The following is a 27679-nucleotide window of genomic DNA, read 5'->3' on the forward strand; positions in this document are numbered from 1 at the left end:
GGCTGATTTCTGCAGAAGGCCCCGACCCCCACCTACGGAGGAGGGAGGAGGGAGGCGGCCCGCTGGGATAGCCCGGCCCCGTCCAGGGCTCGCCCCGGCCTGCCCAGCTCTGCCGTGGGTGGGGAGGCTCCGACGCATCCCCCACCCGACCGCCCCAGCTCACCCACCTCCGGGCGCGGCAGGTCGGGGTCGAGCTGCGTGAAGCTGTGCAGCACCACCGGGCAGCTGTCGGGGACGCCCACTTCCAGGCGCACGGCGTCCCACACGCTGCGGCTCCGCCGGGAGCCCGGAAACAGCGGCTCGGCGCCGCCAACAGGCCCGGCCGCCTCGGCCCACATGCGCTGCACCATGGAAGGCTCGCGGCAGGGGCCGGGCCGCGGGACCCGGGGCAGCGCGGGCGCGGGGCCGGCCCGGCGCGCGGCGGGGGCGGCGGCGCAGCCCGCGCGACTGGGCTTTGCCTCCGCTGTGAGCCCGCGGCCCGGCCCCTGCTGATGTCAGGCTGGGGGCGGAGCCGGAGGGGTGAGGAGGGCGGGGCCAGGGAGGGGCGGGACCGGAGAGGCCCAGGGACGCGTGCGTGCGTGCGCGCGCCCGCGGCCCCGCCCTCGCCGAGGTCAGACCCGGGAGCCTGGAGGGGCGGAGTCTGAACAAAGAGGGCGGGGCCGGGGAGGTCGAGGGGCGCGCGTTGGCTGGGTCTCCCTAGGCCTGTTGTCACGTGTGTCGTCGGGCCTTGGGTACCCCGCTTAGGCACCGTCTGCGTGTTACGCTGCTGCAGTGCGTGGGTTGTGTAGGTCTGAAATCTGTACGTGCTTATGATGTGTGGGGAAGCTGCCCTGGTGTCGCCAACCCCGAATTCCAGCAAAGCCTCTCCCCAGCTCTGTGGCCTTCCACAAGTTGCTTAACCCCTCTGAACCTCACTGTTTCTTCATCTGCAAAATCTGGGTAGTGAAAATGACTTCCTCAAACAACTGCGGGGAGGATGACATTACGTGAGGGACATAAAGCACTCAGCACCTGCACCTGACTACAGGCTCATGCGGAGTTTGGAGAGGCTGACTATGTGTTCAGTGACCATGTCAGTGCAATTGGAAATCCTGAGTGTGGGGCTGTGTGTGCAGTGGGGGAAAGAGTGGGGCCCTACCATTTTTGGGGTAAAGCCCCATACTATCCCCTTTCAGCCTTACAGACACCCTCAGAGGAGGGGAAGTCAGGGAGGTGGGGGAGAGCGGGAGGCGCCAAGGTTGGGGCTGAGAGGCAACTGAAGAGGAAGGCATCAAGAGTGACAATGCTGGGCAGATCACATGGCTGCGGGGCCTGTTAGCTGGGGCTGCTTGTCGCTTGGACATCCCTGGTCTCAGGGTGGAGTGGGGCTGCTGGGGCTGAAGGGGAAGCAGGGACAGGGAGATCCTCAACTACTCTTTCTGGAAGCCAGTGAGGAAGGAAGACAACCTGGGGCTTAACAGCAGGGCCAGGAGAGTGGATGAATGAATGGGACCCTTCCTCGTGCCTCACCCACCACTGGGCCTCCCCCGGCCTCAGCCCTCAGTCCTCAGGGAGGCCAGCAATCGCTGCCAGCAGCCCTGGCCATGCCAACCTCCCCACTGGTCCGTACCATTGGGCCTCAGTTTCTCCATCTGTAAACTGAGAGGGCGGGACCAGACAGCACATTCCACGAGCACATCTTGCCCCCTTCCCAAGTGCCAATCCTCAGACACCCACGGAAAACGCTTCCACTGTGACTGGAGTGAGGTGGCAGGTCATCCTTTCAGAACCAGACCCCCATGTGCACACGACTAGAAGGGCCTACTTCACAAAAATTATGGTGGTAAGTTGCAGCTGGGTAGAGAAGCTATACTGGCTTTCATTTTACTTCCCTGAATTTCTAATTTCTAAAATCAGTATTTTAATAATCAGCTGTATGTGATAAATGCTGTTTTTGATTTTGTTTTTTAGACAGAGTCTCGCTCTGTCACTCAGGCTGGAGTGCAGTGGTGTGATCTCGGCTCACTGCAGTCTCCGCCTCTTGGGTTCATGTGATTCTCCTGCCTCAGCCTCTCGAGGAGCTGGGATTACAGGCACCCGCCACCATGCACAGCTAGTTTTGTATTTTTCATACAGACAGGGTTTCGCCATGTTGGCCAGGCTGGTCTTGAACTTCTGGCCTCAAGTGAAGCGCTCTCCTTGGCATCCCAAAGAGCTGGGATTACAGGCATGAGCACCACGCCCAGCCTGTTTTTGTTTTTTTTAAGAAGCAAGATGGGTAGATATGATTTGGGATGGAGATCCCTAGAGGCTGTTTAGGAAGCCTCCAAGCCCTTTGGCCGGGGAGGGTAATGTAGGTGAGGCACATTTAGAGGCAGGAGGTTCCCACAGGGCCACAAAGAGGTGACCTAGACACTGCCCTCTGGCTCTAAGCTCCTCCTCCCATCCCTTTCTCCTGGGGCCAAGCTCCCAGTGCCTCCAGAAACTGAAAGTCCAGACGCTGCCTGCCACTGACTTTATCTCCTCTGCTCTTTATCTCCTTCGCTGAGTGATGGGCCTGGGAACAAGCGCCCACCCGTTTTATAGCCCAGAAGGACAAGTGACTCATGAGGACACAGAAGAGTCACCACTATTCTGGCCTTGAAGGTCCTGGGTGCTGGGGCGAGGGGTGGCCCCAAGGAGGCTGGAAAGGTGAAGAATGAAGAATTCATTACACTAAACCCTCCAACGCGGCTGGCCTGACTCCTTCCCATCTGACTATATCATCTACAGGAGCCAGGGTCGGGGAGGGCATTACTTAGCCAGTCCCTCTGGCTGGTGTCTGTTTTTACAAAGTTCCTCTTCCTGCCTTGTTCACCTGCCTTTGGGACTCCCCTCCCAACTCCTGGGAAGCCTGATCACTGCTCTGGCTGTACATGAGACACACACACACACAGAGACAGACACAGACACACAGAGACAGACACGGGCGCACACATATACAGAGACACACACACGGAGACATAGGGACAGAGACATACATACACACACAGAGACAGGGACACACAGACAGACAGACATACTTGGAGACAGACAAAGAGACTGGGCGTGGTGGCTCATGCCTGTAACCCAGAGCTTAGGGAGGCAGAGGCAGGATTTCTTGAGCCCAGAAATTGGAGACCAGCCTGGGCAACATAGCAAGACTCCATTCTCCACAAAAAGGGAAAAAACAAGTTTGAGATAGACACAGACATACACAGATCTGGAGACATAGACACATAGAGAAACACACACATAGAGACAGACACACAGATACACACACCCCACTAATGAATGTACTGGTGAAGTTCCCTGCACAGGATGTGTTGCCCAATGCCCCCAGATCAGGCAGGCCTGACTGCTCCACAGTGTTAGCAACCGGGCTTGGCATTCATGGGACGCCTCCTGCATGCAAGACCCTCTCCTGAGGCCTCCTGTGTCTCCTGTACGCTGTGGGGACACCCTAACCAAGGGCAAGGCCATCCTGGGACAGCACATGTCACCAGTGGAGGAACATAGCACCACTCACAGTGTTCTCCTCAAAACCCAAACCTAAATCAAAGCAGGCCTCTGCATATAACTGCCATTTTGGGGATTACAGGGGACAGAGAAACATGTTCAACACACCACAAGGCTGCAATCCACAAATTCAGGCTGTGGGAACCTCTACAGGACACACAACCCAGTTTCTTCAACAAATACATTTCAGAGGAAAAAGAAAGGGGAAACTAGATTAAAAGAAGGGTAAGAGACATCTAACAAATGCAATGTGTGGATTTTGGATCATGATGTCAGCAAGACAACTGTTTAAAAAAAAAAAAAAACAACTACAAGACACGTGGATTGTCTGAACACTGCTGCATATGGATGACATTAGACATCTTTTTAGGTGTGAGAATGGTGTTGCGGTCACCAGCAGAGTTACATCTCGGGCTATCTGTGGATGGTATCACATGCCTGGGATTCATGTAAACGTCTCCAGGGATGGGCAGGGAGTGGGGCAGTGAGAGGTGAACCAGAGTGGCCCTGCATCGATGGTTGTGAAAGCTGGGGGTCTTTATGTAATTTTCTCTATTTTTGTGGGTTGTGAAAGCTGGGGGTCTTTATGTAATTTTCTCTATTTTTGTGTCTATTTGGAATTACCCATAATAAAAGTTATAAGAAGAAAAATGGCCGGACGCAGTGGCTCACGCCTGGAATCCCAGCACTTTGGGAGGTTGAGCTGGGTGGATCACTTGAGGTCAGGAGTTCGAGACCAGCCCGGCCAACGTGGTGAAACCTCGTCTCTACTAAAAATACAAAAAAATTAGCCTGGCATGGTGACGCGTGCCTGTAATCCCAGCTACTCGGGAGGCTGAGGCAGGAGAATCGCTTGAACCTGGGAGGTGGAGGTTGCAGTGAGCCGAGATTGCACCACCGCACTCCAGTCTGGGCGACAGAGTGAGACTCCATCTCAAAAAAGAAGAAGAAAAAGGACACAGCTTGAGACTTGCCCTCTGATACCTCTGAGGCTCCCAGCAGTCCTCCAGAGAGGACTACAAACTTCTGACCCCGGGCAGTGACACCTGGCCAGGCTCACCATTTCCTGTATTACCCTCTGTGTGCTCAGGGGTCACTGATGGCATCTTTACTACAAAAGGGGTTGGGGGCCCTGCTGCGGGGACTGAGACGGTGGGCAGCTAGAACCCAAGTCCAGATGCCCAGATGGGGCTGTCAGAGGCGGCTGGGGCAGCCCGGGTCAACTTGAGTGGGTTTGACGCTCAAGGCTATTGACAACTCTGTGCTTGGCTGTTGGAGCCTCTGCTGGGAGGAACTAGGGACTCTCGACAGCACTAAGCACTGTCCGGAAGTGGGGGTTCTTAGGAATCAGCGTCGGTCCCTTCCTCCCTCCTGCTCCCGCTCATGCCCCCCACCTCCCACCTAGCCTTCCCAGGTTCCCAACCTCCCCCTGGGACATGCACCTGCCTTTCCTTGGGGGCTACAACCACAAGCCCCTGGAAAGCACAGCTGCACAGACCTTTCGGAAGCCGGGACGCTGCTCGCAGGAGAACTTAAAAAGGCAGGCTGTGAACTGACAGATGGCAGCCAGCTCCCGCCCACACATGTGTTTTGTTTGGCTTGCGAAGTGTTTTTAAAATTTTAAGCCAACAGTAAAAGGTCAGGTGATTTCATATAAAAATCCACATTTCCCACTTCTCCTGTAACTCTGGCTGACCCGACCACACCGGGTCTGTGTTCCCGAGTGTCGCCGGAAGCTGACTGCAGCTGCCTCCTGTAGCCAGGGCATGTGTGGGGATTGCTCTGATAACTGTCCCCCACTCCTGCAGTGCCCAGTGCCCGACACCCAGGGGAGTCACTGCCACCCTGGAGGGGCCACCAATTCAACATGTGACAGCCCGAAGTGGAGGGAAGCAGAGGAGGAAGAGACAGAGGGGGACACACAGATGGAAACTGAGCCCAAGAACCAAGAGTGAGCCTGAGGACCACAGCGAGGGACAGCGCGAGAGGGAGGCAGCAGGCAGATGGAGGCGAGGAGAGACTCCCTGGGCATCTTACGTCACTCCTCAGCCCCTGAGCAGCTGTCTCATTTAAGGAAAATATGTGTTCAGGCTGGAACTCTGTGGTCCCTCTTCTCCCTGCTCCCATACCCAGACACTGTGGCCAGTGGGGTCTTGATCCCATTGCCCTCAGGCAGAAGACCACTGGCTCGGTGTGGTCCTAGCTTCCCCCTCCAGGCTCCCTCTCGGCAGAACTGCTGCAGCTCCTTCTTCACGCTGCCCCTTCTCTCTGGCTGGTCCTTCCCTCCTTCCACCCGTTCCTCGGCCGGTACATCCTTGGCCAGTACCTGAGAGGCGGATCATAAAAGCTGCCCCTGTGGACCTTCAAGTCGGGACCCAGGCCTGCCTTGAGGCAAGATCCCAGGGAATGGGTTTTGGGCCTGGGGTGCAGTTCTAGGGACTGCCAGACACACAGCAGTTCAGAGCGGGAACCGGGCACAAGGCAGTGTCTGGGTGACTGTGGCCTTTGGCTATCACCCTTTCCAACCTGGGCTCGGCCAAGGCCGGGAGGAAAGGCAGCCAGGTATCCAGACTCAGGTCAGGTCCTGGTGGAAAACCTGTCACCTCCTGTTGGGCAGGTGGAGGTCACTGACCCCTTTCTGTCTCTTGTGATCTATATTTAGAGCCTGGGGAGGACATGAAAAGGGTGAGGCCTGGACATGCTCCTCGGTCATTTCCCAACACTGGCGTCACCATTCCTAGCCTGCCTAGGTCCTGGGGTGGCCCTCTGTGGACGGGTGAGCACACACCTTGGCAGGAGGTGACGCCGCTGGACCACGTGTGGGAACTCCCGGCACAGCAGGCGGGCCTGGCTCAGCCCCACCTCCCCTGCCACTGGGTTCCTGGCAACCTCTGGTAGCTTCTTCCTCCTCCTTCTATCCCCAGGATGCAGGGGTCCCCACAGGCGAGAGGCTGAACTCAGAGCTAGCCAGGTGAGAAGCGAAGCACCGAACCACTGAAATCTCCAGGAGACCACACTGGGTGGCGGGGTGACAGCAACCCTCTGACCTCACAGGGCGCTGCTGTCTCAGCACAACCGGAACAAGGTGTGCTGATGCCGGGAGCAGCGGAAACAGCCCTGGATGGGGATGCAGAGGGCTCCGGATCAGCCTGGGACTCGCTGTGGGGCACTGCTGTCATCCTCTGAAAATGGGTACACCCACAGCATATTGAGGGGTAGGCACGCAGAGGAGCAAATGTGATAAATGCATCCATGGGCTGCAAACCGGGGGCCGCTCGGACAGCTGTCCCCCACTCCTGCAGTGCTCGCTGCCTGGCACCATGACGAGTCACTGCCACCCCCAAGGGGCTACCAATTCGACATGTGACAGCCTGACGTGGAGGGAAGCAGAGGAGAGAGGAAGACATAGAGGGAAACTGAGCCTAAGACCCAAAAGTGAGCCGGAGGACCACAGAGGGAGAGGGAGACAGCAGGCAGACGGAGGTGAGGAGAGAGAGTGGCAGAGGGGCTGCGGGGACGCTGTGCACACCTGGCTGAGGAAGGGACCAAAGGCCCAGAGGGTCCCATAATCTCAGCCTAGTACCTGTCCCCAAGCCCGGGGGCCCTGATCAGGAGGCAGCGACGTCTATCCCACAGCTGTGATAGGCGGGGCACATCACACCCCGAGGGGCCCCAGCATCCATGGTCTCCCCTCCTGTAGGGTGGTCAGCCGCCAGCCTGGCCCCGGACTCCTTGGAAATGCTCCACAAAGTGCCAGCTAGAAATGTCATAGCACAGGGGGCCTTGGGATGAGCCAGCCCCAAGGGGTCATTCTTTCTTGCGGGTTTGGGGAACTCTTTTAAGATCTGGAGCACAGATTCAGGTTCCAGTGCCTGTCCTGTGTCTTCCTAGCCTTAGTTTCACCTCTCGGGGCCTCAGTTTCTCCATCAGTAAAATGAGGACAGTAACCGTCATAGCACCAGGCTCTCAGGCTTCTCAGGAGAGCAGACAGTGAAGGAGTGCACAGAAGTCCTTGGTAATCCAAGAAGCACTCTCCGGACAGAGCTTCCGGGACAGCCCACAGCCACCCTGGACCGACCCACGGAGCACGGGGCAGCCGGGGAGGCCAAGTGGGTGCACACAGGCACCAGCAGCAGAGCAGACCCCCAGTCTCCTCTCTCATACCCGAGATGGGAGATGAAGACTCCACTGCGAGTTCCAAACTCCTCCAACCAGTTCTGACGGGGAAGAAGGGGAGTCCTGGGAAAGCAACTCCTGTGCCCCTGGGGCCCGGCGGTGACCCACCCAGCCTCTCCCCGGCAGAAGCACTGGTTGCCCTGGAAACTCACCTCAGTGGTGGCCGGTGGTGGCAGAGGTGCCAGCCAAGGTGTCGGGCTTTGGAGAGCGGCACGGCGGGCGATGGCCCTCCTCCTGGCAGTCACCACAGAGACACAGGCAAAGAACACGGAGCCCTTCCCCACTCTGGGCACGGCAGGCCTGGCACACACCTGGCCTGCTTCCCGGGCCATGGTGGGGCGAGAGCCAGGTGGGAAGTGGGCCCTGCGGGAGGCCCTCTGCCAGTGTGCTTGTCACCTACGTGCCTTAGTGGAGTGGAGCACCTGAGTGCCTAGGCCTGGTGTCACCCGCGTGGCTGTCATACCTGCTCCTGTGACAGGCAGGGCCAGGAATTCCCGCTTGTACCAGGCCATGGGCCAGCCGAGGACAAGTGGAGAGGCTGCCCCAAGCTAGCCCAGCTTTCTCCCTTAATTCTCCAAGCCCCCACTCCCATTCCTTCTGTGTCAGGGGACTGGAAACCACCACATAGAGTCAGAAAGGTGACAGATACAAGTAACCAAATCAAAACAGGGCTCAGTCAGCAGAGCTACCAGGTGGATGTGAGTGTAGCCAGAGGCACTGGGAGGCAGGCAGGAGACCCCTACTCACTTGTTCTGGAAGGCTTCCCTGCCCCCTAGACCTGAGCTCCTCCATCCCTGGCACCCAGGCACGAGATTTCCTTTCTTCTTTTTTTTTTTCTCCTGAAATGGAATCTCTCTCTGTCGCCCAGGCTGGAGTGCAGTGGTGCGATCTCGGCTCACTATAACCTCCGCCTCCCAGTTCAAGTGATTCTCCTGCCTCAGCCTCCCGAGTACCTGGGATTACAGGCACATGCCACCATACTCAGCTAATTTTTTTTTTTTCTTTTGGGACATCGTCTCACTGTGTCACCCAGGCTGGAGTGCAATGGCGTAGTCTCAGCTCACTGCACCTTCGCCTCCCGGGTTCAAGCAATTCTCCTGCCTCAGCCCCCCAAGTAGCTGGGACTATAGACACGTGCCACCACACCCGGCTAATTTTTGTATTTTTAGTAGAGACGGGGTTTCACTATGTTGGCCAGGCTGGTCTCGAACTCCTGACCTCATGATCTGCCTGCCTCAGTCTCCCAAAGTGCTGGGATTACAGGTGTGAGCCACCGCGCTCAGCCACTTGGCTAATTTTTTTGTATTTTTATTAGAGATGGGGTTTTGCCATGTTGGCTAGGCTGGTCTCGAACTCTTGACCTCAGGTGATCCATCTGACTTGGCCTTCCAAAGTGGTAAGATTTCAGGCATGAGCCACCGCACCTAGCCACAAGATTTCATTTTAACTGGGCACAGGGGTGGGGGTTGCCAACTGTTTCATTAAGTAGGATGGTAAAAAATAATAATATCACCAGCACTATTCCCACCATTCAGAAAAAACACTACCGAAGGTAACAAGAAAGGGCTGCCATCAGAAAGAAGGGCAGCCATGAAATGAGTACATTTGACTTTTAGAATAATTTACTAGAGTGACTACTGGAGTTGTAAACAACCACCACCACCACCACAACACAAAATTTACCACCTTGTCCCCATCCCTGTTTTTCTTATTTTGCTTCAAACCAGACATTGGAAGCCATCGGACGCATCCAACACACCCATCTGACAAGTGGAAAGATGGGCCCCAGAGAGAGCTGGGACTTGCCCAAGATCTCACAGGAAAACCCAGGACTCACGTCTGTCCAGCCGCTCTGCAAAGCTTGCAGACGCTCCCTCCATCCTGACCTGGGGGTAAGAACACTCAGAGCCCCAACCCCAAAGCCCAGAGATGCCAGGGTGAAGTCAGAGGCCAAGGGTCTCAGCTACTTCCTTACCTTCCTGGGACCCTGGCCGGGTGGATGCCCAGTCCCTGGCTGTAAGTGGAGGGCACAGGGCAGGGAGCAGGACAGCAGAGGCAGGGAGGAGGGGGTGTGGGCAGGGGCTGTGGAGGGCCCCCACAGGCACATCAGGCCCCGGGGCCCAGCGTCTCGCCCAGACACTGCCCCAGCAGCAGCTTGCTCCCAGCTCTGCTCCTCTGAGCATCTCACATCCTCTTCCGGTGGCTTTGTGGGCCTCAGGGGACCCAGCTGAGCAGGCAGTTCAGGGCCTGGGAGCTCTGCCACCCTTGGGGTGGGGACTCTCAGGGGATGTGGGTGGACATCTGGGGGTGGGGCCAGGCTGGGCTGGAGGGGCATCAGATAAATGGAGCTAGAGGGTCATTTCAGGGGGGCCCTGGAGCAGCCACTTTCCTGCCTCCCTGGACTCACCCTGCGGTCAGAACAAATCACCTCTGCTAAAATCCCTGCACCATTTCTGTCCCACCCAGAAGAGAATCCCAAGTCCTCACCTGCCCACAGCCCCCTCCTACTAACTCCAGCTGCCAACATCCTCTGCTGGGAACTATGTTCTTACCCCTTGGTCTCAGGACTCGGTCCCCACTCAGAGCAGCCTTCTCCAACACCCCTGTCTTAATGCACCAACACCATCCCTGACCATCCCTGCCCCAGCCACCCCATTCCCTGTCCTTTTTCCATCTGGCACACTTCCTCCTGTGGGCCAGGCTCCAAGGCCCTGTCCCCTGGGAAAGTCAGGCGTCACCTCTGACCTCTCTCGCACACAGTGACTCAACCTTTAGCTTCGAGAAATAGTAGAGCCAGCCAGGCTGTGAACCGGTCAGCCCAGGATTGAAATTCCGATCCCCAGGGAATCTGGAACCCTGGGCCAGTGATTTAGCATCTCTGGGCCTCAGTTTGCTCCTCTGTAAAATGGGCACAAGGGCGCTGGAGGATTCCACAATAACTCAGCATGGGCTTGGCTCATGGTCGTGCTTGGCAGATGTGCAACAATCATCTCCCACAGGGATTTGAGGAGTTCAGGTGCCACAGGGTCACATGCCTGCCCCAGTGCCAGGCACATAACAGACATTTGATCAATGTTGGTGGGTGCTGCCCCTGTGCCAGGAGTGCCATAGCCTGACTCCATCCCTGACAGCAAGGTCCAGATGGCAGTCCAGGGTCTGCCCAGTGCTCAGAGTGTGGCTTGTATTTGGATCCTAGCAGATAGCTCGGAAATGTTTGCTGATGTAGAAGCACACACAGATGGGTACTGCAAGGCACCCCCGGCGATCGGGCTGCCAGCCGCCACCCCCGGGAGAGGAGACCAACGAAGAGGACGCTGTCTGGGTACACACTCTTAACGGGAAAGAAGCCCTGTGCAGACAGGCAGGATCTGGGTGAGGCAGGCGGCAGGGGTTGGTATCCGAGCAGGGATCCGAGACTGTCCCCATCTTCGGCCTCTCACTCCGGTGTCGCCAACTGCCTGGCCATGTGACCGTGGGCATTGTGTGGTGTGGTTCGGCTGCTGCTCCAAGTTTAACAGGGAGCTCACCACGTGGTTTGGGGGGGTGGGGAGGGTTTCCCTGAGCCTCGGTTTCCTTGTATGTAAAGTGTGACCTCTCAGCCCAGCCCTGTAGAAAGGCTCAGTGGGCGAGAAGGTATTTCCTACAGTGTGTGCACATTTGATTGGGTGGGGGGCTTAAAGAGGCCCTGGAAAGAAGCGCTCAACTTTCTCTTTCTCTTTTTTCCTTTTTTTTTTTTTTTTGAGACGGAGTCTCGCTCTGTCACCCAGGCTGGAGTGCAGTGGCACCATCTCGGCTCACTGCAACCTCCAACTCCCAGGTTCAAGCTTGTCTCCTGCCTCAGCCACCTGAGTAGCTGGGATTACAGGCATGCGGCACCGTGCCAGGCTAATTTTTGTATTTTTAGTAGAGAGGGGGTTTCATATGTTGACCAGGATGGTTTCAAACTCCTGACCTCGAGATCCACCTGCCTCGGCCTCCCAAAGTGCTGGGATTACAGGCGAGAGCCACCGCGCCCGGCCAGAAGTGCTCAGCTTTCATGGTGGGGGACCAGTAGGGAAGTGGCAGGGAACCAGGTTACCCTGCTAGGTGTGTTTGTGAGCTAATGCCTTTACTTGGACAAGCAGCTCCTGGGTACCAGGCCCTGTGCAGGCCATCGCATCTCTCACGCAAGCTTTCTGTGTTATTCTTGAATAGCCCACTCCAGCCCAGCTTCCCAAGCCTGTTACCCCCATATCTCCCCTGCCCCCGCCTCCAGCACAGGTCAGCCTGGCCTCAGGGCCCAATCCTGGGGCTCCTCCTTTTGGAGCCAGGGTGGGCAGGGTTACCCACGGCAGTGGGCACTGAGTTTGCTGAAAAGGCTGTCGAGGGGCTGGTGACACAGTCAGGCTGCAGGAGGAGCAGCACCAGCTGTCACTCAGAAATGCAGGCATCCTGAGGAGGTGGTGCCGGCGGGAGGGGAGCAGCAGGGCCATGCACTCCTCCTCCCACCCACGTGGTCCCTGGCCCTGCCTCTGCCACCAGCCTGGGGGAGAGCAGGGTCTTTGTTCCCTGCCGGCCAGGCTGCCACGTGATGCGCCACATCACTGTCACTGCCTGGAACGAAGACCGCCATGGAAAGCCCAGGCGCTGGGGCCTGGGGGTGAGGCCAGTTGGAAGAGCTCCACCTGCAGCCCCCCACCACCCCAACTCTGGCTGCCTTCAGGAGCTGGGCCTAGTGAGGGCCATACACGACACAAACATTTCCAGCTACTGTGTGCGAAGCTCACGACAGCCCTGACCTCAGGCTTCTCCCAGGACACACGACCTGCCAGTGGTCCCACGATGCTCTGCCCAGCAGTCCAGGTGGCCTGGGATAATGCACCTGGCCACACACACAAGCCCAGGCTAGCAAAACCCAACCCACAGGCACCTTTCTAGGTAGGGGCAGGGCCAGGCCGGTGCGAGGCCCATTGTTTACAAACACTGTGCAGCTGTCGCTAGGAGCTGTGACTCAGAGCCAGAGCGGTGACTCCTCGAGAAGCTGTTTACTCGGCACCACATCCTGTCCAGGAAGCAGATAGCAGAGGCTGAGGCCTAGCTTTTGCTCCTCTTTCCTGCTGCTAACTTGACTCAGGGACCTGCTGACCAGACTTAGTATCCAGCTGGAGGGACACTCAGCTCCCCTCCCCCTGGCTTCTGGGAACCTGAGGGCCCGTCAAGTCACTCAACACACATTCAGGCCCAGGCGGCTCTGCTAGGCAGCAATGGTGCTGTGGTCATACACGAGATGGATCCTGCCCCTGGAGACTGCACCTATGCCTGGCATCTGACTAGGAGACTCCCAGGGATGGGGGCACCACTGACACCTGTCACCGTGCAGCCCATGGGCAAATTCTTGCCATGTTCAGAAGCCTGGGAGGCAGGATCAACTCCTGACATGTCTTCATCCCCTAAAGCCTAGTCTGGCGCTGCCTTTAGCATACCTCAGTGGGGACAAAGCACTTTTCCACACAGCCTCTTCCAGAAAGATGAAGCCACAGTCATCATCTCTGTTGTAAAACTGAGAAAACTGAGGCCCAGAGAGGGCGAACAACTTGCCTGAGGTCACACAGCATGTTAGTGCCAAGGCAGGGTGTAAGTCCGGCCCCCTTGCTTTCCTCTACTCTGTTCCAAAGTAAGGATCACAAGTAGATTTGTTCCAGGCAGCACACAGACTTGACACTGCTGGGCCCTGTCCCTGGGGTGGGTGGTCTGTCCCCTGTAGGAGGCCCAGGCTGGGAACTCTGACTTCCATTTCTCCTGATCACTGCTGCCTCCAACCTGGCGCCTAAACCAGAGCCCACAACCCCCGATAATTTCTACTACTCACTGCCATGCCAATGCGGGTATCATTTCACCATCATGATACGTAAAGCAGGTTTTGCAGGTAAGTTTGAGGACAGAAGCTCAGAGATGGCACAAAACTCATCCAAAGCCACACAGCAGAGCAGGGCTTCCAATCCTGTCTGACTCTGAGACTGCGCTCCCAGTCGCTCCCTCCTGCAAACTCTTAGCAGGAAGACTTTTGTTTTTTTTTTGAGATAGAGTCTGCTCTGTTGCCCAGGACGGAGCGCAGTGGTGCAATCTCGGCTCACTGCAAGCTCCGCCTCCCGGGTTCACGCCATTCTCCTGCCTCAGCCTCCCGAGTAGCTGGGACTACAGGTGCCTGCCACCACGCCCGGCTAAGTTTTTCTATTTTTAGTAGAGACGGGGTTTCACCGTGTTAGCCAGGATGGTCTCGATCTCCTGACCTCGTGATCCACCCACCTCGGCCTCCCAAAGTGCTGGGAAAAGAGTCAGAGGTGATTTTATCCTCATGGTGCCCTTCTAGGTCCAGGGTGCCAGTATCTCAATGGCCTCTGGTTCACGGGAGGGCCCTGTGTGTGGTGGGGAGGCAGAGCCTCCGAATGACTTGTGGAAGGCTACACACCCCAATGGGGAGGCCCTTTCCCTCCACAGGACACACCTGCCAAGGCATGTGGAAGGTGGGCCACCCTGGAGCGGGGACAGAAAGGCAAAGAGGGGCTGTGTTTATTTTGGCAGCTGGGGCTTGGCACCACCCCGGGCAGGACAGTAATTCAGCAACTGGCTGATTCACCCACCGCAGGGCTCCCCTGCACTGGCTGCCTGCCTGCCGGCCCCTATTACCAGCCCACTGAGTCACGAAGGTTGCCAAGAAACTGAGGATCCAAGAATCCAGGCCCTGCCCCAGCCGCTCCCATTGGCTTTGAGCCCACCAGGACCCAGCCCTGCCAAGGGCACCGCAGCTCCCCTCCCCCACCCTGCCTGCCCCCAGGTCCAGCTCCAGGAGGAACCCAACATCTAACTGTAAGGATCCGAGCAGCGGCTGGGAGCTGGGGCCTACAGTGTCAGGAGTCTGGGGCTAAGCCCTCAGAGCTGGGTGAGCCAGGCCAGTCCCTTTCCCTTGCTGGGCCTTGGTTCTGGCCCATAAACAGGGATCACCTCTGCCTGTAAAAGACTGCATGCTGAAACACTGGATGGGAAGCACTCAAGATAGGGCCTGGCACATGCTCCGTGTCAAAACATGGCACGCCAAGGTGGCATCCTCTACAGGGAAGAACCAGAGTTCTTATTTTGAATTCAAGGCCAGCTGATACTTCTGTAAAATGCAACCGAAATGTTGCAGCAATGTCAACTGCCATGGAGTTTCTAAACAATGTCCATTTCTCTACTGAAGTAGATGAGGATCAGTAACAGAGTTTGTGGCCTGCACTGTCTGTGGACCACAGAGAGGGCCCGGGGCACGACTATATTCACACAGCCAGACCATGCGAATTAACTGAACACCTACGAGGTGCCAGGCACTATTCAAGTGCCAGCGATAGACCAGGGAAAAACACAAAACACAAAAATCACCTTTGGCCTGGGTCATAGTAAGTAAAATGCATGTTTGAAAATAAGAATGCTCCAGAAGGCAAAAACAACAGAGAAGGCTGATGGGGCCCGTGGGGCAGGAGCAGGTGTTACAACTGCAGAGAGACCAGGAGAGCTGAGGGGGCAGCGCGGGTATGGCTGGAAGGAGGGACATTAAAACATTTCACCGAGGCCAGGCGCAGTGGCTCACGCCTGTAATCCCAGCACTTTGGGAGACCAAGGCAAGTGAATCACTTGAGGTCAGGAGTTCGAGACCAGCCTGGTCAACGTGGTGAAACCCTGCATCTACTAAAAATACAAAAAAACTAGGCCAGGCGCAGTGGCTCACGCCTGTAATCCCAGCACTTTGGGAGGCCGAGGCGGGTGGATCACGAGGTCAGGAGTTCAAGACCAGCCTGGTCAACATGGTGAAACCCTGTCTCTACTAAAAATACAAAAATTAGCTGAGTGTGGTGGCGGGTGCCTATAACCCCAGCTACTCAGGAGGCTGAGGCAGGAAAATTGCTTGAACCTGGGAGGTGGAGGCTGCAGTGACCAAGATGGTGCCACTGCACTCCAGCCTGGGCAACAGAGCAAGACTCCATCTCAAAAACAAACAAACAAACAAACAAACAAACAAACTAGCTGGGCATGGTGGTGCGTGCCTATAATCCCAGCTACTCAGGAGGCTGAGGCAGGAAAATGACTTAAATCTGGAGGTGGAGGTTGCCGTGAGCTGAGATAGCACCACTGCATACTCCAGCCTAGGTGACAGAGCAAGACTCCATCTCAAAAAACAAAACAAGGCCGGGCGTGGTGGCTCACGCCTATAATCCCAGCACTTTGGGAGGCCGAGGTGGGTGCATCACTTGAGCTCAGGAGTTCGAGACCAGCCTGGCCAACACGGTAAAACCCCATCTCTACTAAAAATACAAAAAGTAGCCGGGTGTGGTGCTGTGCCTGTAATCCCAGCTACTCAGGAGGCTGAAGCGGGAGAACTGCTTGAACCCGGGAGTTAAAGGTTGCAGTGAGGTGAGATCGTGCCACTGCACTCCAGCCTGGGCGACAGAGCAAGACTCGTCTCAAAACAAAACAAAACAACACAAGTCAGAGGTTCTTGTGGGAAGATCACCAGGAGAGCTCCTTGTAAGAGGTGATGAGGCTGGCGAGGAGCCTGAGGGAGGGCAGGGGGGTGGAGGGCCAGGGAAGGGCGGGGTCGCCTCTGCTCACCTGGCTCCCTCCCATTAAAGTGCTTTCCTGGGAACCAGGCTGAGAAGAGAGGCAGAGGCAAGTCCAGGCGGGGGAAGAGCGAGGAGGAAGGCAGCCAGGCTTCTGGGAAGCAAGAGCCCTTTTTCTTAGAAGCAGGGCCCTGGAGTTTCCCAGAAGCCAGCCTGCCCTGGGACGGTGGAGGCAGTGGTAGGTGGTCAGGTTGGCCCTGGTTTAACCTAGGGGATTTTCCCTTCCTAAATTCCTGGCCCAGGAACAACTCTTGGGCAATGGGTCTCTGTTCACAGGTAAGTAGAAGTTGCTCTGGTGTGGGCAGAGACCCCTCCGCACCGCACAGCCGTGGCTGGTGAGGATGGGGGATGGGGGCTGAGCCCACAGTCAGGCCCCTGTGTCCAGCAGGCCCTGGTCACCCAGTGCACTGAGGCCAAGGGAACCAGGACAAACGGGCCCTTGTGGTTGGGAGGCTGCCTGCCGTGCCAGGGACACTGCGTGCCCGGTGCTGCCACCAGCCTGCCGCCTGCCTGAGGGGGCTGAGGACCTGGGAAGTGGGGCTACCCTTTCCGAAGGGGACCTCCTGAGCTGCCCTGGCCTCTGGAGAGGGCACAGGGCCTTGGCTGGCTGCCAGGAGGTGGCAGGGCTGGTGCCCGCTGCCCTCTTTCTCACAGTCCTTTGCCTGCAAGAAGTTCCCCAGGGCTGGAGAAGAGCAATCCCTTGGGACTCTAGGGCCCTGGGTCTGAGGGACACTACTGTGTCCCCCCCTCCTGCCACCCACTGTCCCGTTAACCCCTGGGCTTGGCTCCTTCCTTGGCTTCTCCCCTGGAAGGCGAGACTCAGGGGCCTCTCCTCTCTGCCTCACCTGGGACACCTGACAAAGGACAGCAAGGTGCCAGCTGCCCTCCCCTGCCCAGAGACCCTCCGAGAGCTGTTCAGGTCTCCATGCCAGCACCACGGTGCGTAGCTGGGTGTACCAGGCAGTGGCTGAGCAGTTTCCAGCCACCACAATCCTGTGAGCTGGGCCTGGCTGTCAACCCAGTAACGGATGAGAAAACGGACAGCCCTGCTCATGGTCACGGCTCCAGCCTGGGCCTGGTGCTTTCTTTGTTCGTTTGTTTGTGACAGAGTCGTGCTCTGTCACCCAGGCTGGAGTAAAGGGGCGTGATCTCGGCTCGCTGCAACCTCTGCCTCCCAGGTTCAAGCGATTCTCTTGCCTCAGCCTCCAGAGTAGCTGGAATTACAGGTGTGTGCCACCACGCCTGGCTAATTTTTGCATTTTTAGTAGAGATGGAGTTTCACCATGTTGGTCAGGCTGGTCTCAAACTCCTGGCCTCAGGTGATCCACCCGCCTTGGCTTCCAAAGTGCTGGGAGTACAGGCGTGAGCCACCGCACCCAGCCAGGTCTAGTATTTTTAAAAGGCAAAATGCAAACCCCCACTCCCTCCCACACTCACTGTGGCAATGTGCTCTCCCTCCCCGGGCAGCAGCCATGTGTCCCCACGCGCAGCCACATGCACCCCTTCATGTATGTGCTCCCTCAGCCACTGTCAAGCTCGTCACATCTGGGCACATGCATGCTGCAGACATATAGGGTCACCCAAAGGCAGAGAGATGCCCCTACCCCGACATACGTGCAGGAATGCACATGTGCCCCACGGCATCCCACAGCACACAGCCCCTGCCCCTGCAGGCCCAGAGGCCCCGGATACACACCCTGCTCCCTGCATATCTGCCAGACAGCAATGGGTGCCCCAGCATCCCCAGACCCCTGAGCACACTCCCTCAAGGCTCCATGCAGGGACTCCCTGGCCCCAGCAGCTGGGAAGAAAAGTCCTCATGGAGGCCTGAAGAACGGCAAGCATCTGTTTCGAGGGGGTAGGGGGGCCACGCAGGCAGCGCTGCCAGCTGGGACCTTCCACACTGGGCACTACCTACCTGCACACTACCCCCAGCTGTCACCTCCCCAGTCACCCAGGGCCTGAGGCCAGGTGGACTGCTTCACCCTTGAACTCCAGTCCTGAGCAACTGGGCAGCCAGGGCCTGGAACTTGGCCTCAGGGAAGAAGCGATGCTTAGCCTGGGCAACTTTCTCGCCTCCTCTGGGCCGTAGTTCCCCTACCTGAAAAGACCTGTGGATTCAACTTAGGGCCTGCAAGTGTCCCTGCCCTGCGCCCACACCCTGAATCCCCAAGGGCAGCCGGAGCTGGTGGGCCATCAGCCATCTCCCTTCTGTGAAGGGGAACGGACATTGGCTGCCACCTGCGGAGGGCCTGCCCGTGTCGTGCCAGGGGCCTTAGGAGCATCTCACACTCCCCCACATTCGCAGGTCTGCAGAGGAGGCAATGGGGGTGCAGAGGAGTTAGGGAGCCCACTTGTCTGGGTCCCCTGAGGCCAAGCCAGGGCTCCCATCCCACCTCCCAGGCTTCTCTCCCCTTGACCTCTAGACAGCCCGAACTTCACTGGGGCTTCTGTTCCTGGTGATCATCATGACAGATGACAGCACTCATCAGGTGATTAATCAGCCAATCACTTGATCATCGGGACAGATAAGTGCTGCTCAGGGCCGGGGTTCTCCCTCCCCGCAGCCACAGCCCAGCAGGTGTGGGGTGGGAGCTGGAATCCCTCTGGAATGGATTCAGGTCAGGTGGTGGCAGCCCCCAGGGCTTAAATACCTTCCACCGCCCTCCCCACAGTCTCACCCTCCCCCCAGTCTCACCCTCTCATGGTCTCACCCTCCCAGTTTTTTATGTGCCCACCAGGCAGTGCAGGGAGGGGAGGCCAACGTGGGGGAGGCGGGGGAGGGTCCTCGGTGCAGCACCCAGGCAGGGTGGGTGGGGCTGTATGCCTGAATCTTCCCTCCCACCAGCTGAAGCGGCCTCCTGCCGCCTGTTCTTCAGTGCTAGGCTGGGGGCTCACCTCGTCCGCCCGCCTTCTTGGCGTGGCGTCCGGCATGAACGTGGGCCAGGGCTGCACGCACCTTGGGCTGTGGGCCAGCAGCTCCCCGCCACTGTCTGTGCTGCCCCCTGCCCTGCCCCTCCTCATGTGGCACTCCAATTGGGGGCGGCTGGGCAGAGTCCCCATGGGAGCACCCTGAGCCCAGCCGATGACCCCCAAGTGAACATACGAGTTCAGCACCCAACTCCAGAGGTGGGCACGCCCCTTGTCCATTTGACAGATGGGGCAAGGGAGACTCACAGGGGTGAGGTCATGACCCAGGGTCACATAGTGAGCAAGTGATCAGGGTCAGACTGGCATCCTGGCTCCATGAGAGCACCGGGAGGCCCCGGGGGGTGGTCACCAACAGTCCTACCCTCACTGTCATCCCCAGAGAGAACATCTGAGGCAACCAGGTCTCACATCCTTCCCATCTCCAAAGTCCAACCCATTGGGCAGTGTGGCCTCACCTGCCTTCTCCCACCATTCTGCTGCCCCCACCCTTTCCCAGGGTCTGGGGCTCCACCTCGCTCCTTCCAGGCTGGACACCCCTCATCTGTGTTCTCACCTCGGCTCCCGCAGTGCCCAGGTCTGGGTGCAGGGTGGGCGCCCACAAACTAAGGCAATCCCTATGGGAGCCCAGAGGGCAGGGCTTCCTTACACCCTCACAGCAACTGCGGGGGCCTCAGGGCAGACAGCAAGGCTCAGAGGGGTCCTGTGCTGCTTCTAGGATGCCCGGCAATAAGCGCTGAGCTGGAATTCCGACCCAGGTGTCCTGCTCCAAAGCCACCTGCCTCACCTGAGGACCGGGGGCCTGATAGCTGAGGTGGATGCTGGCAGGTGAGGAGGAAGGGCAGTGGCTGGCTTGGTCCTGGTCCCCTCACTCTCCTGCCCCAAGGCCCCAGTAGGTGACATAATTCACAGGGCAATGTTTATGCATTGAACGGTGAACACACAGGCAGAGGGGTAGATGAGTCACCAATGGGGAAACTGAGGCCAGTGAGAAGGGACACACTACGGTCACATAGTCAGTTGGTATCAAAGTTGGCCCAGAACCACAGTCCCCTCTTCCAGGGGCTCTACCCAGCTCAACCACACCCTGGCATGCCAGCCTGCCCCAGGCCACGGCTGCAAAGCACATGGTACCACACATGGTACCCCATGGTCCCACACACCCTGGCTGGCACCAAGCCATTGCTGTGCCTTCTGACCTTGCATTTTCTGACATTCTGCCACTGTCAACTCTCACTCAGGTATCCAGGAAGTGGCCTCTGTTGCTAGGGGACTGGTTTGATGCCGGGTAGCTGGCAGAGCGGGGAGATGGGGAGAGGGGAGTGGACTGGGGTGTGCCTCAGGAAGGATCCAGGGGCAGAGGCTGCTGGGTCCTGTCTCCGGGTGGAGGTGGAGGGCGGGTGGGTCATGAGAAGTATCTGAGGAAACTCGGCAGGTCAGGCCCCTTCCTCCCCAGGCTCTAATGAAGGTCCTGGACCCCGGTCTCTGCATTTTCTCTTTCAGCCTCAGAGTCTTCTCTTCGGGTCAGGGGTGGGTGTGCACTGGCGGGGGTTGGAGGTGAGCCATCGGAAAGCCCATTGGAAAGCCCCAGCCCTGAGCCTTCCTGCAGGCAAGTATTTTGGGGGCCAGCAGTTGCCAAGCAACTGCTCTGGGTTGCCATGGGAACACTCCCTTTTTCTGGGGCTTGTAATTTTTAGGGGGATGACACGATGCTTTCCATGCCCTTTCCTCTCCACTTCCTCACCCTGGCTTGGCTGCCCTGGGAGGGGACACTGGGAGTCCATAAGCTCATACCCCACCCCTGTTGGGGGGCCTACATATCCCTGGCCCTAAGACTCTTTGAGGCTGCAGAATCAAGAACCCCCAAAATGCAGAGCCCAGAGTCCAAGGCCTTCATTAGAGCAGGGAGACGATGAAAGGGGCTCATTAGCTCTGTTTACGTCTCCTCTCTGCCATTAACCACCACTTGGGGCCTGGGGCCTCCCAGCCCCGCCCTGCCCAGCAGCCAGGCCCAGACCTGACCGTTGGAAGGCCGCTGTAATTGGAAGGAATGTGGTCCTAGTGCCTGGCCCTTCCCAGGCTTGTGTGCACACAGGGAGGCGCTATTGCCAAACTGCCACTACCTAGCTGTGAAGTCCCTTCCCCTCCCAGTGCCTCGGTTTCCCCACCTGGAATGGAGGATGGCAGTGGCACTTATCTTGCAGAGTGCTGAGCAGATACAAGGGACACCTTAGCACAAGGACTATGGGCTGGCTGTCACCACCAGGCACCTCTGCAGCACAGGACAGAGGTGCAGGGATGGCCTGGGAGGGACTCTCTGGAGCATGGTCCTGTGGCTAGCGTGCAATGGTGACTGACCACGCCGCTGATGGCAGAATAGCCACTGAATCCAGGTCCCCAGGCTCCCAGCCCATGCCTTCTCCACAAGATCTGTCTGCCCCATATCCCTGACCCTTCCACAGGAGCCAGGGTGCTCCCCACAGGCCAGGCACCCAGTGCCAGCCAGGTGTACAGAGGCCAATATCTGCTATGTGAATCAATCACTGAACCAACTGTCAAGGACCAGCAGCCTCAGGGGCGGGCCTGGTAGCTCCGTGAGCCAGGAGGTGGTGGGAGGACCTTGTGCAGGCAGGGAGGTGACAGTAAGAAATGGCCTCTGGCTGGATGCAGTGTCTCATGCCTGTAATCCTAGCACTTTGGGAGGCCGAGGCGGGGGGATCGCTTGAGCCCAGGTGTTTGAGACCAGCCTGGGCAACATCGGGAAACTCTGTCTCTACAAAAAATCCAAAAATTAGCTGGGAGTGTTGGGGTGCGCCTGCCACCCCAGCTACTCTGGAGGCCTTAGCCCAGGAGGTCGAGGCTGCAGTGAGCTGTGATCCCGCCCCTGCACTGCAGCCTGGGCCACAGAGCAAAACCTTGTCTTTAAAAAAAAAAAGGAATGGCTTCCACTCATTCCACTCCCGGGCCAGTGGCTTGCTGTGCACTCCGCTCCCTCTCACCGATGCCATGTAAGCGGCTCCATGGCAGGGACCTGACCCCTGCACCTCAGCCCCACAAAGGGGCCTCTTCGGGGCCGTGCTGACCCCCACCAGGAGCAGCAGGACCACCTCAGGCATCCCAGCTCCCCTGAGACAGGGTCTGGGGCTGGGGTTGGGGGGAAGGACCCCTCAAGTCTCGATCTGCACAGACAGCCCACCCGTGCCCAGGGCTGCCTTCCGAGCACCCGCAGACCTGGGCCAGACAGCCCTGCAGTAACAGGAGAGCTATTTGCAGGTGTAATCAGCCACAGGGCCTCTGCAGAGGCCTGAGAAAGGCCGGCTCAGCTTGCAGGTGAGGAACCAAACGAAAGGCAAACTCCTGGCCCCTGTGGGCCCGGCCCCTGCAGCCTCCCAGGTCCCCTATCCCTCGTCCCTGCCTTCCTTTCCGCCCCGCTGACACCACAGTCTGCAAACCATGGTCCTCCTCGCCACCCCTGTCACCTCCTCCTCGGCCCCCCGCCGGCCTCCGACGCAAAGTCGCCACCCAGTCACCCCGCCTCGGCCCCGCCTGGTTTGATTTCCTCCCGTGTGTGTCACCCATAAGGTGGCCGTGCCCTTGGCCTGTTTACAGCTGTGCGCAAGCTCCTCGCAACCCAAAAGCGAGACCTTTGTCTGCGGCAGCTCCGCGCCGGGCTGGGCGGCCGCACGGGAGTGCACAGCGCCACCTGCTGGTGCTGCTGCCAAAATGCGCCAAGCTGAGGAGCAGGCGGGCTCCGCTCACGCCCCCACACCCCCTAGCTGGGGGCTGGCTTCCTGGGATGTCCTCCGACTCCCCGCTGCTTCCCTAGTCCTCGTAGGCACGCGAGTACCCGGCCTGTGGGAGGGGAGTCATTCCCAATACTCCTGTTACGGGTTGAACTGTGTCCCCCCAAAAAGATCCCTGGTACCCGTGAATGAGATCTTATTTGGAAATAGGGTCTGTGCGGATTGAATCGGGATGAGGTCATACTGGATTAGGGTGGGTCTTAATCCAGTGACTGCTATCCTTATGATAACAGGGAAAATTGGACAGTCACGCACAGGCGGCCATGTGATGATGAAGGCACAGTTTGGAGTCACACGTCTACAACACCAGGAACCAATGCCAAGGAAACTGGCAGCCACCAGAGGTTGGAAGATGCAAGGAAGGATCCTCTCCTAGAGCATTCAGAGATAGCAGGGCCTGGCTGACCCCTGGATTTTGGACTTCGGGCCTTTAGAACTGTGAGAGAATAAATTTCTGTTGTGTTGAGCCACCCAGCACTTTGTGACAGCAGCCCGGGAAACTGACCGGATAGACAGCGGCCCCAGTCATCGCCCTCTGCGCCATCACACCTCCCCTCCGCGAATCAACCATGACCACAGGACACCTCCTTCTGGAATCTCTCTGTGCCCACTCACTCCCCAGATGAGCACTGCCCCTTCCCCTGGCAACTCCCCGGACTGTGATACCCCCTCCTCTGGCACGGCCTGGACCCAGGAGACAGATGCAAAATGAATGAGCGAATATCCGCCTTTGCTACTTCGTCATATTCAGATGTTCATAAAAATCAAGTGGCAGCAGTGCTGGGGGTTAAGGAAATGGGGAGAGCGATGGCAGGTGTGTGAGGGGGGACAAGGGGCACTTCCAGGTACTCACAGCCACTCTGGGAGCTGGGACAGCCAACCATTGTGTTCTCATGCTCCCAGCCCCTGAGGCTCACAGAGGGAAAGCCATCTGGGTCACCGAGCTCCTGCTTCTTGCCAGTTCTGTGATCCCAAACTAGTCATTGTGCCTTTCAGGGCCTCTCCAGTCTCCCGACCTGCACAATGGGGATGGTTCTAACATCTACTTCCTGGGGACATCACCACGCTAATGTGAGACAATACTACAAAACCTGTTAGCTACTGCACAGACTTCGAGATGGAAGGATTAGGAAGGGAAGGGGTCTTCACAGACAGCAGGGCCCTGCTGACCCCTGGATTTTGGGCCTCTGGCCTTTACAACTGTGAGGAAAGAAACTTCTAACAGAGGTGAGACACAGCCCGGAATACAAGTGGGACAGGCTGGGCACTGGTGCTGTATCTAGGGAGTCACTCCCTTCTTAGTCTGGTTTCCTCGTCTGCACCATGAACGGGTTGAAAATTAAGCAAACATCAGATATTGGCCCCCTGTGGCATATGGAAGCATCTCCTAGTGGGAACACCTTCCATTGGCTCCCATTATGTTTGTTTGTTTGTTTATTGAGACAAGGTCTGGCTCTGTTGCCCAGGCTGGAGTGCAGTGGCATGATCTTGGCTCACTGCAACCTCCACCTCCCAGGTTCAAGTGATTCTCCTGCCTCAGCCTCCGAAGTAGCTGGGATTATAGGCACCTGCCAAGACGCCCGACTACTTTTTTTTTTTTTTTTTTTTTTGTGGAGATGGGGTTTCACCATGTTGGCCAGGTTGGTGTTGAACTCCTGACCTTAAATGATCCACCCGCCTCGGCCTCCCAAAGTGCTGAGATTACAGGTGTGAGCCACCACGCCTGGCCTCCATTATGTTTAGAATCAGGCCTGACTGCCTCCTCTCAGCCTCTGTCCCAAGCAGCCTCTGCACTGGCTCCAGAGATCCCTGCCTCCTGATACATAAGTTGCTGAGTGATCCCCTTCCTCCCAGGATGACTGGATTTAGTGACTGGCTTCTCACCAACAGAATACAGCACAAGTGATGTGAGGTCACTTCCAAGATTTACAAAAAACCATGACTTCTGTCTTGCTTGTTTGCTCTTGTTTTCCTTCCTACCCTCACGCCTCACGCTGGGGAAGTGAGTTCTGATGCCGTGAGCTGCCTGCCCTACAGAGGCCCACATGGCAGTGAACCAAGGGAGGGTCCCCACAACAGTTACAGAGGAACTGACACCCTCAGTCAAAACTGAGTCCTGCCAATAACATGAGAAAGGCCTGAGGGCCGGTCCTGCCCAATCCAGCCACGGCTGAGACCCCAGTCCCAGCCTCCCTTGAGACCTGGGGGCTGAGGCACCCAGCTGAGCTGCCCTGGATCTGGGTCCACAGAAACTGTGTGATGATCAGTGTCTGTTGCTGAAAGCTGTACATTAGGGTAGCGTTGTCACACAGCTGTCTCCAGGCCCCTGGGCTTCCCCTCCCGCCCCCAGCTCACTTGGGCCACACTGGCCTGCTTTCTCACTCCTCTCTGGCCAAACTCATTTGTGCCTTCCAGCCCTGTCTGCTGAGCCTTCTCCATCACACTGTCCAGACTCATGCAGGGCTGGCCCATGCTTTGTCTTCTGGTCACAGCACAGATGTCCCCTTAGCAAGACCTCTCAGACCCCCACCCAGCAGGCCCCAGCCCTCCCTGGCAGCACTTCCTTTTTCCTTTCTTTGCCTGTTTGCTTTTGTGCCCTGTCCATCGCCCGCTCCCGACTGCCAGCTCTGGAGGGCAGGCCCACCTGGGTCATTTTCAGAGCCACGCCCAAGCCCAATGCTGCTCCCCCACCCAGGGTGAGTGCTTGGGCACACCTGCTGAAGGGAAAGAGGAGGCTCTTGGAGCCCACTCCCGCATCTGAGCAGCTAACGTTGTGGAGAGGGATGCTAGTAATGGGGGGTGTGCATTGGGTGGAGGCCGGGGTCACCCAGAGGGACCCTGCGGGGCTCTCCCTGACTCCAGTTGCTCCGTGGAGCACAATGGGTACTGCCTCCCCCTGGTGGCCGGCACTAGCACAGCAGAAGCCGCGGGCAGAAAACCCACAAAACAAAACACACACCTTTGTTTGGGTGTTGTCAAGGTAGCAGCTCTCCTGAGTCCCAGAGGGTCAAAGGAGTAGAACCTGTAGGCTCCAGGGGTAATTCAAGGAGCCTCAGAAGCTTCATTTGCTCCCCTCTTTCCCTCTGCTGGCCCTGGGGTGTCCAGTTCACTCGTGAGGCCTCCTCACTCCAACCAGGGCAACGGCTCTGGCCCCACTTCCAGATAAGAACCCTGACGCTCCAACAAGGACAGTCTTGCCCCACAAGAGTGGTCCAGTGCTTGGGCGCACTCTGCACCACCCCAGGCCCTCAGCCCCCCAGCCCCCCAGGCTTCTCTTGCTCAGAAGGACCTCCAAGAAGAAGGCATTTTCCACAGACTTCGGTGGGTAGTGGGAGCATCCCCAGTGGAGACCCAAGGCCGACAGACACGTCTACGAGCCTGTGGGACCCTTGGGGTCACCCAGGCCGAACATTCCAATGTATAGAGCAGGAATTTGAGGCTTCCTTTCCTACAGTCCCCTCCACACGGAAGGGGTCTTCTCCTGCTTCTAGGTGATCACAGCGCTGAACACAGAACCCCACAATCTGTCCTCTCCAGGCTGCCCCAGCCCACACAGATCCTGGGAACCCTGCAGAACCCCCGCCCATCAAGCCGGCGTGTCCTCCCCTTGCCCCCTAACCCCGTGCCATGGCCCCGGGCATGTTGTTGGGTACTGGATGCACCTGCCCATGACAGAGCAGCCCCCGCCCTCTTTCATCTTTTCCCCAGTCACTTCCCCAGCGTCCCGTCCTACTCTGAGTCCCAGGAAGTGTGTGGTGTGTGTGTCTGCGTGTGTGTGAGCATGTGTGCGCAGGCCTGCGCCTGTGCGTGCGCGGAGAAGCCCAGGTAAAAGAGCCCACATGGGAGATGGGCAGGGGTCCTCAGGATCTTAGAGGCTGTCATTCCCAAAGCAAACCCCATGGGAAGGGTGAGCCGAGCCCTTCCTGGCCTAAGAGGTCGGAACCCTCCCTTCACCTCTGGACTCCGCCCACTTCGTGTGCCCCGGGCCAGTCCCTGCCCCTCTCCTGTCCTCAGTTTCCCTACTGTCCCGGGCGGGGTTGGACGCGGAGCTGCGTAAGCGCACGCTCAGCGTGGACGCCGCGCCGGGCTCCCTCCCCTCGGTGGGTGTGGGCGGGGGCGGGCGGTCCTCCCTCCACCCGCGACGCGGGGTTGGGGCCGGCGCGCACTCACCTGGCAATCTACCATCATCCTCAGCCTCGGTGGCTCATCGCCGGCCCCACGGCGGGGCCCGGGGCTCGCAGAGGCAGCTCGCCTCGGCCCGCGCGCGGCGCAGGGGTGCGCCCGGCTGCGGGGCTCATGGCGCGGCCTCCGGTCCCCGCCGGGCCCAGGACTCTGTGGCCCCCGGGGCCGCCCCAGCCGCCGCCAGCGCCGCTCCCATTGTCTGCGCCGCGCTGCGCTCCGGCCGCTCGGGCCCCGCCGCTCGGTTCCGCCCCGGCTCCCGGGGCTCGGGCCTGGGTGGGCGGGGACAGCTGCGGCCCCGCCCCAGGCCGCCTGCAGGTGCGAGGGGCGCGCCCCGACGCGCGAGCTCGGGGGCGCGCTCGGGGGCGCGCTCAGGCCTCCCTCCAGCTGGCCGACGCGGGTGTTCCCAGCGCGGGGCAGCCGGGCCTGGAATCCAAGGCCGGGCGC

General features: G+C 58.4%; 1 protein-coding gene across 7 annotated transcripts in view; it reads right to left on the minus strand.

The window, feature by feature from the left end:
* LOC105464075 (ral guanine nucleotide dissociation stimulator) overlaps window positions 1-27472 on the minus strand; it is a 50690-nt gene extending 23218 nt beyond the window's left edge. For 2 of the 7 annotated variants that reach the window (XM_011711745.2, XM_011711744.2), the window contains exon 1: window positions 168-365. In XM_011711745.2, coding sequence (XP_011710047.2) covers window positions 168-350 — 183 coding nt within the window. In that variant the 5' untranslated portion in view covers window positions 351-365. Of the gene's footprint in view, window positions 1-167; window positions 366-7844; window positions 8040-9667; window positions 9875-27223 lie in introns of those variants that run through there. The other 5 variants (XM_011711746.3, XM_011711742.3, XM_011711743.3 and 2 more) reach the window with 5 other exon arrangements.
* Window positions 27473-27679: the final 207 nt, after the last annotated feature.

The sequence above is a fragment of the Macaca nemestrina genome, chromosome 14 (assembly GCF_043159975.1).
Source record: "Macaca nemestrina isolate mMacNem1 chromosome 14, mMacNem.hap1, whole genome shotgun sequence".
Taxonomy (NCBI): Eukaryota; Metazoa; Chordata; class Mammalia; order Primates; family Cercopithecidae; genus Macaca; species Macaca nemestrina.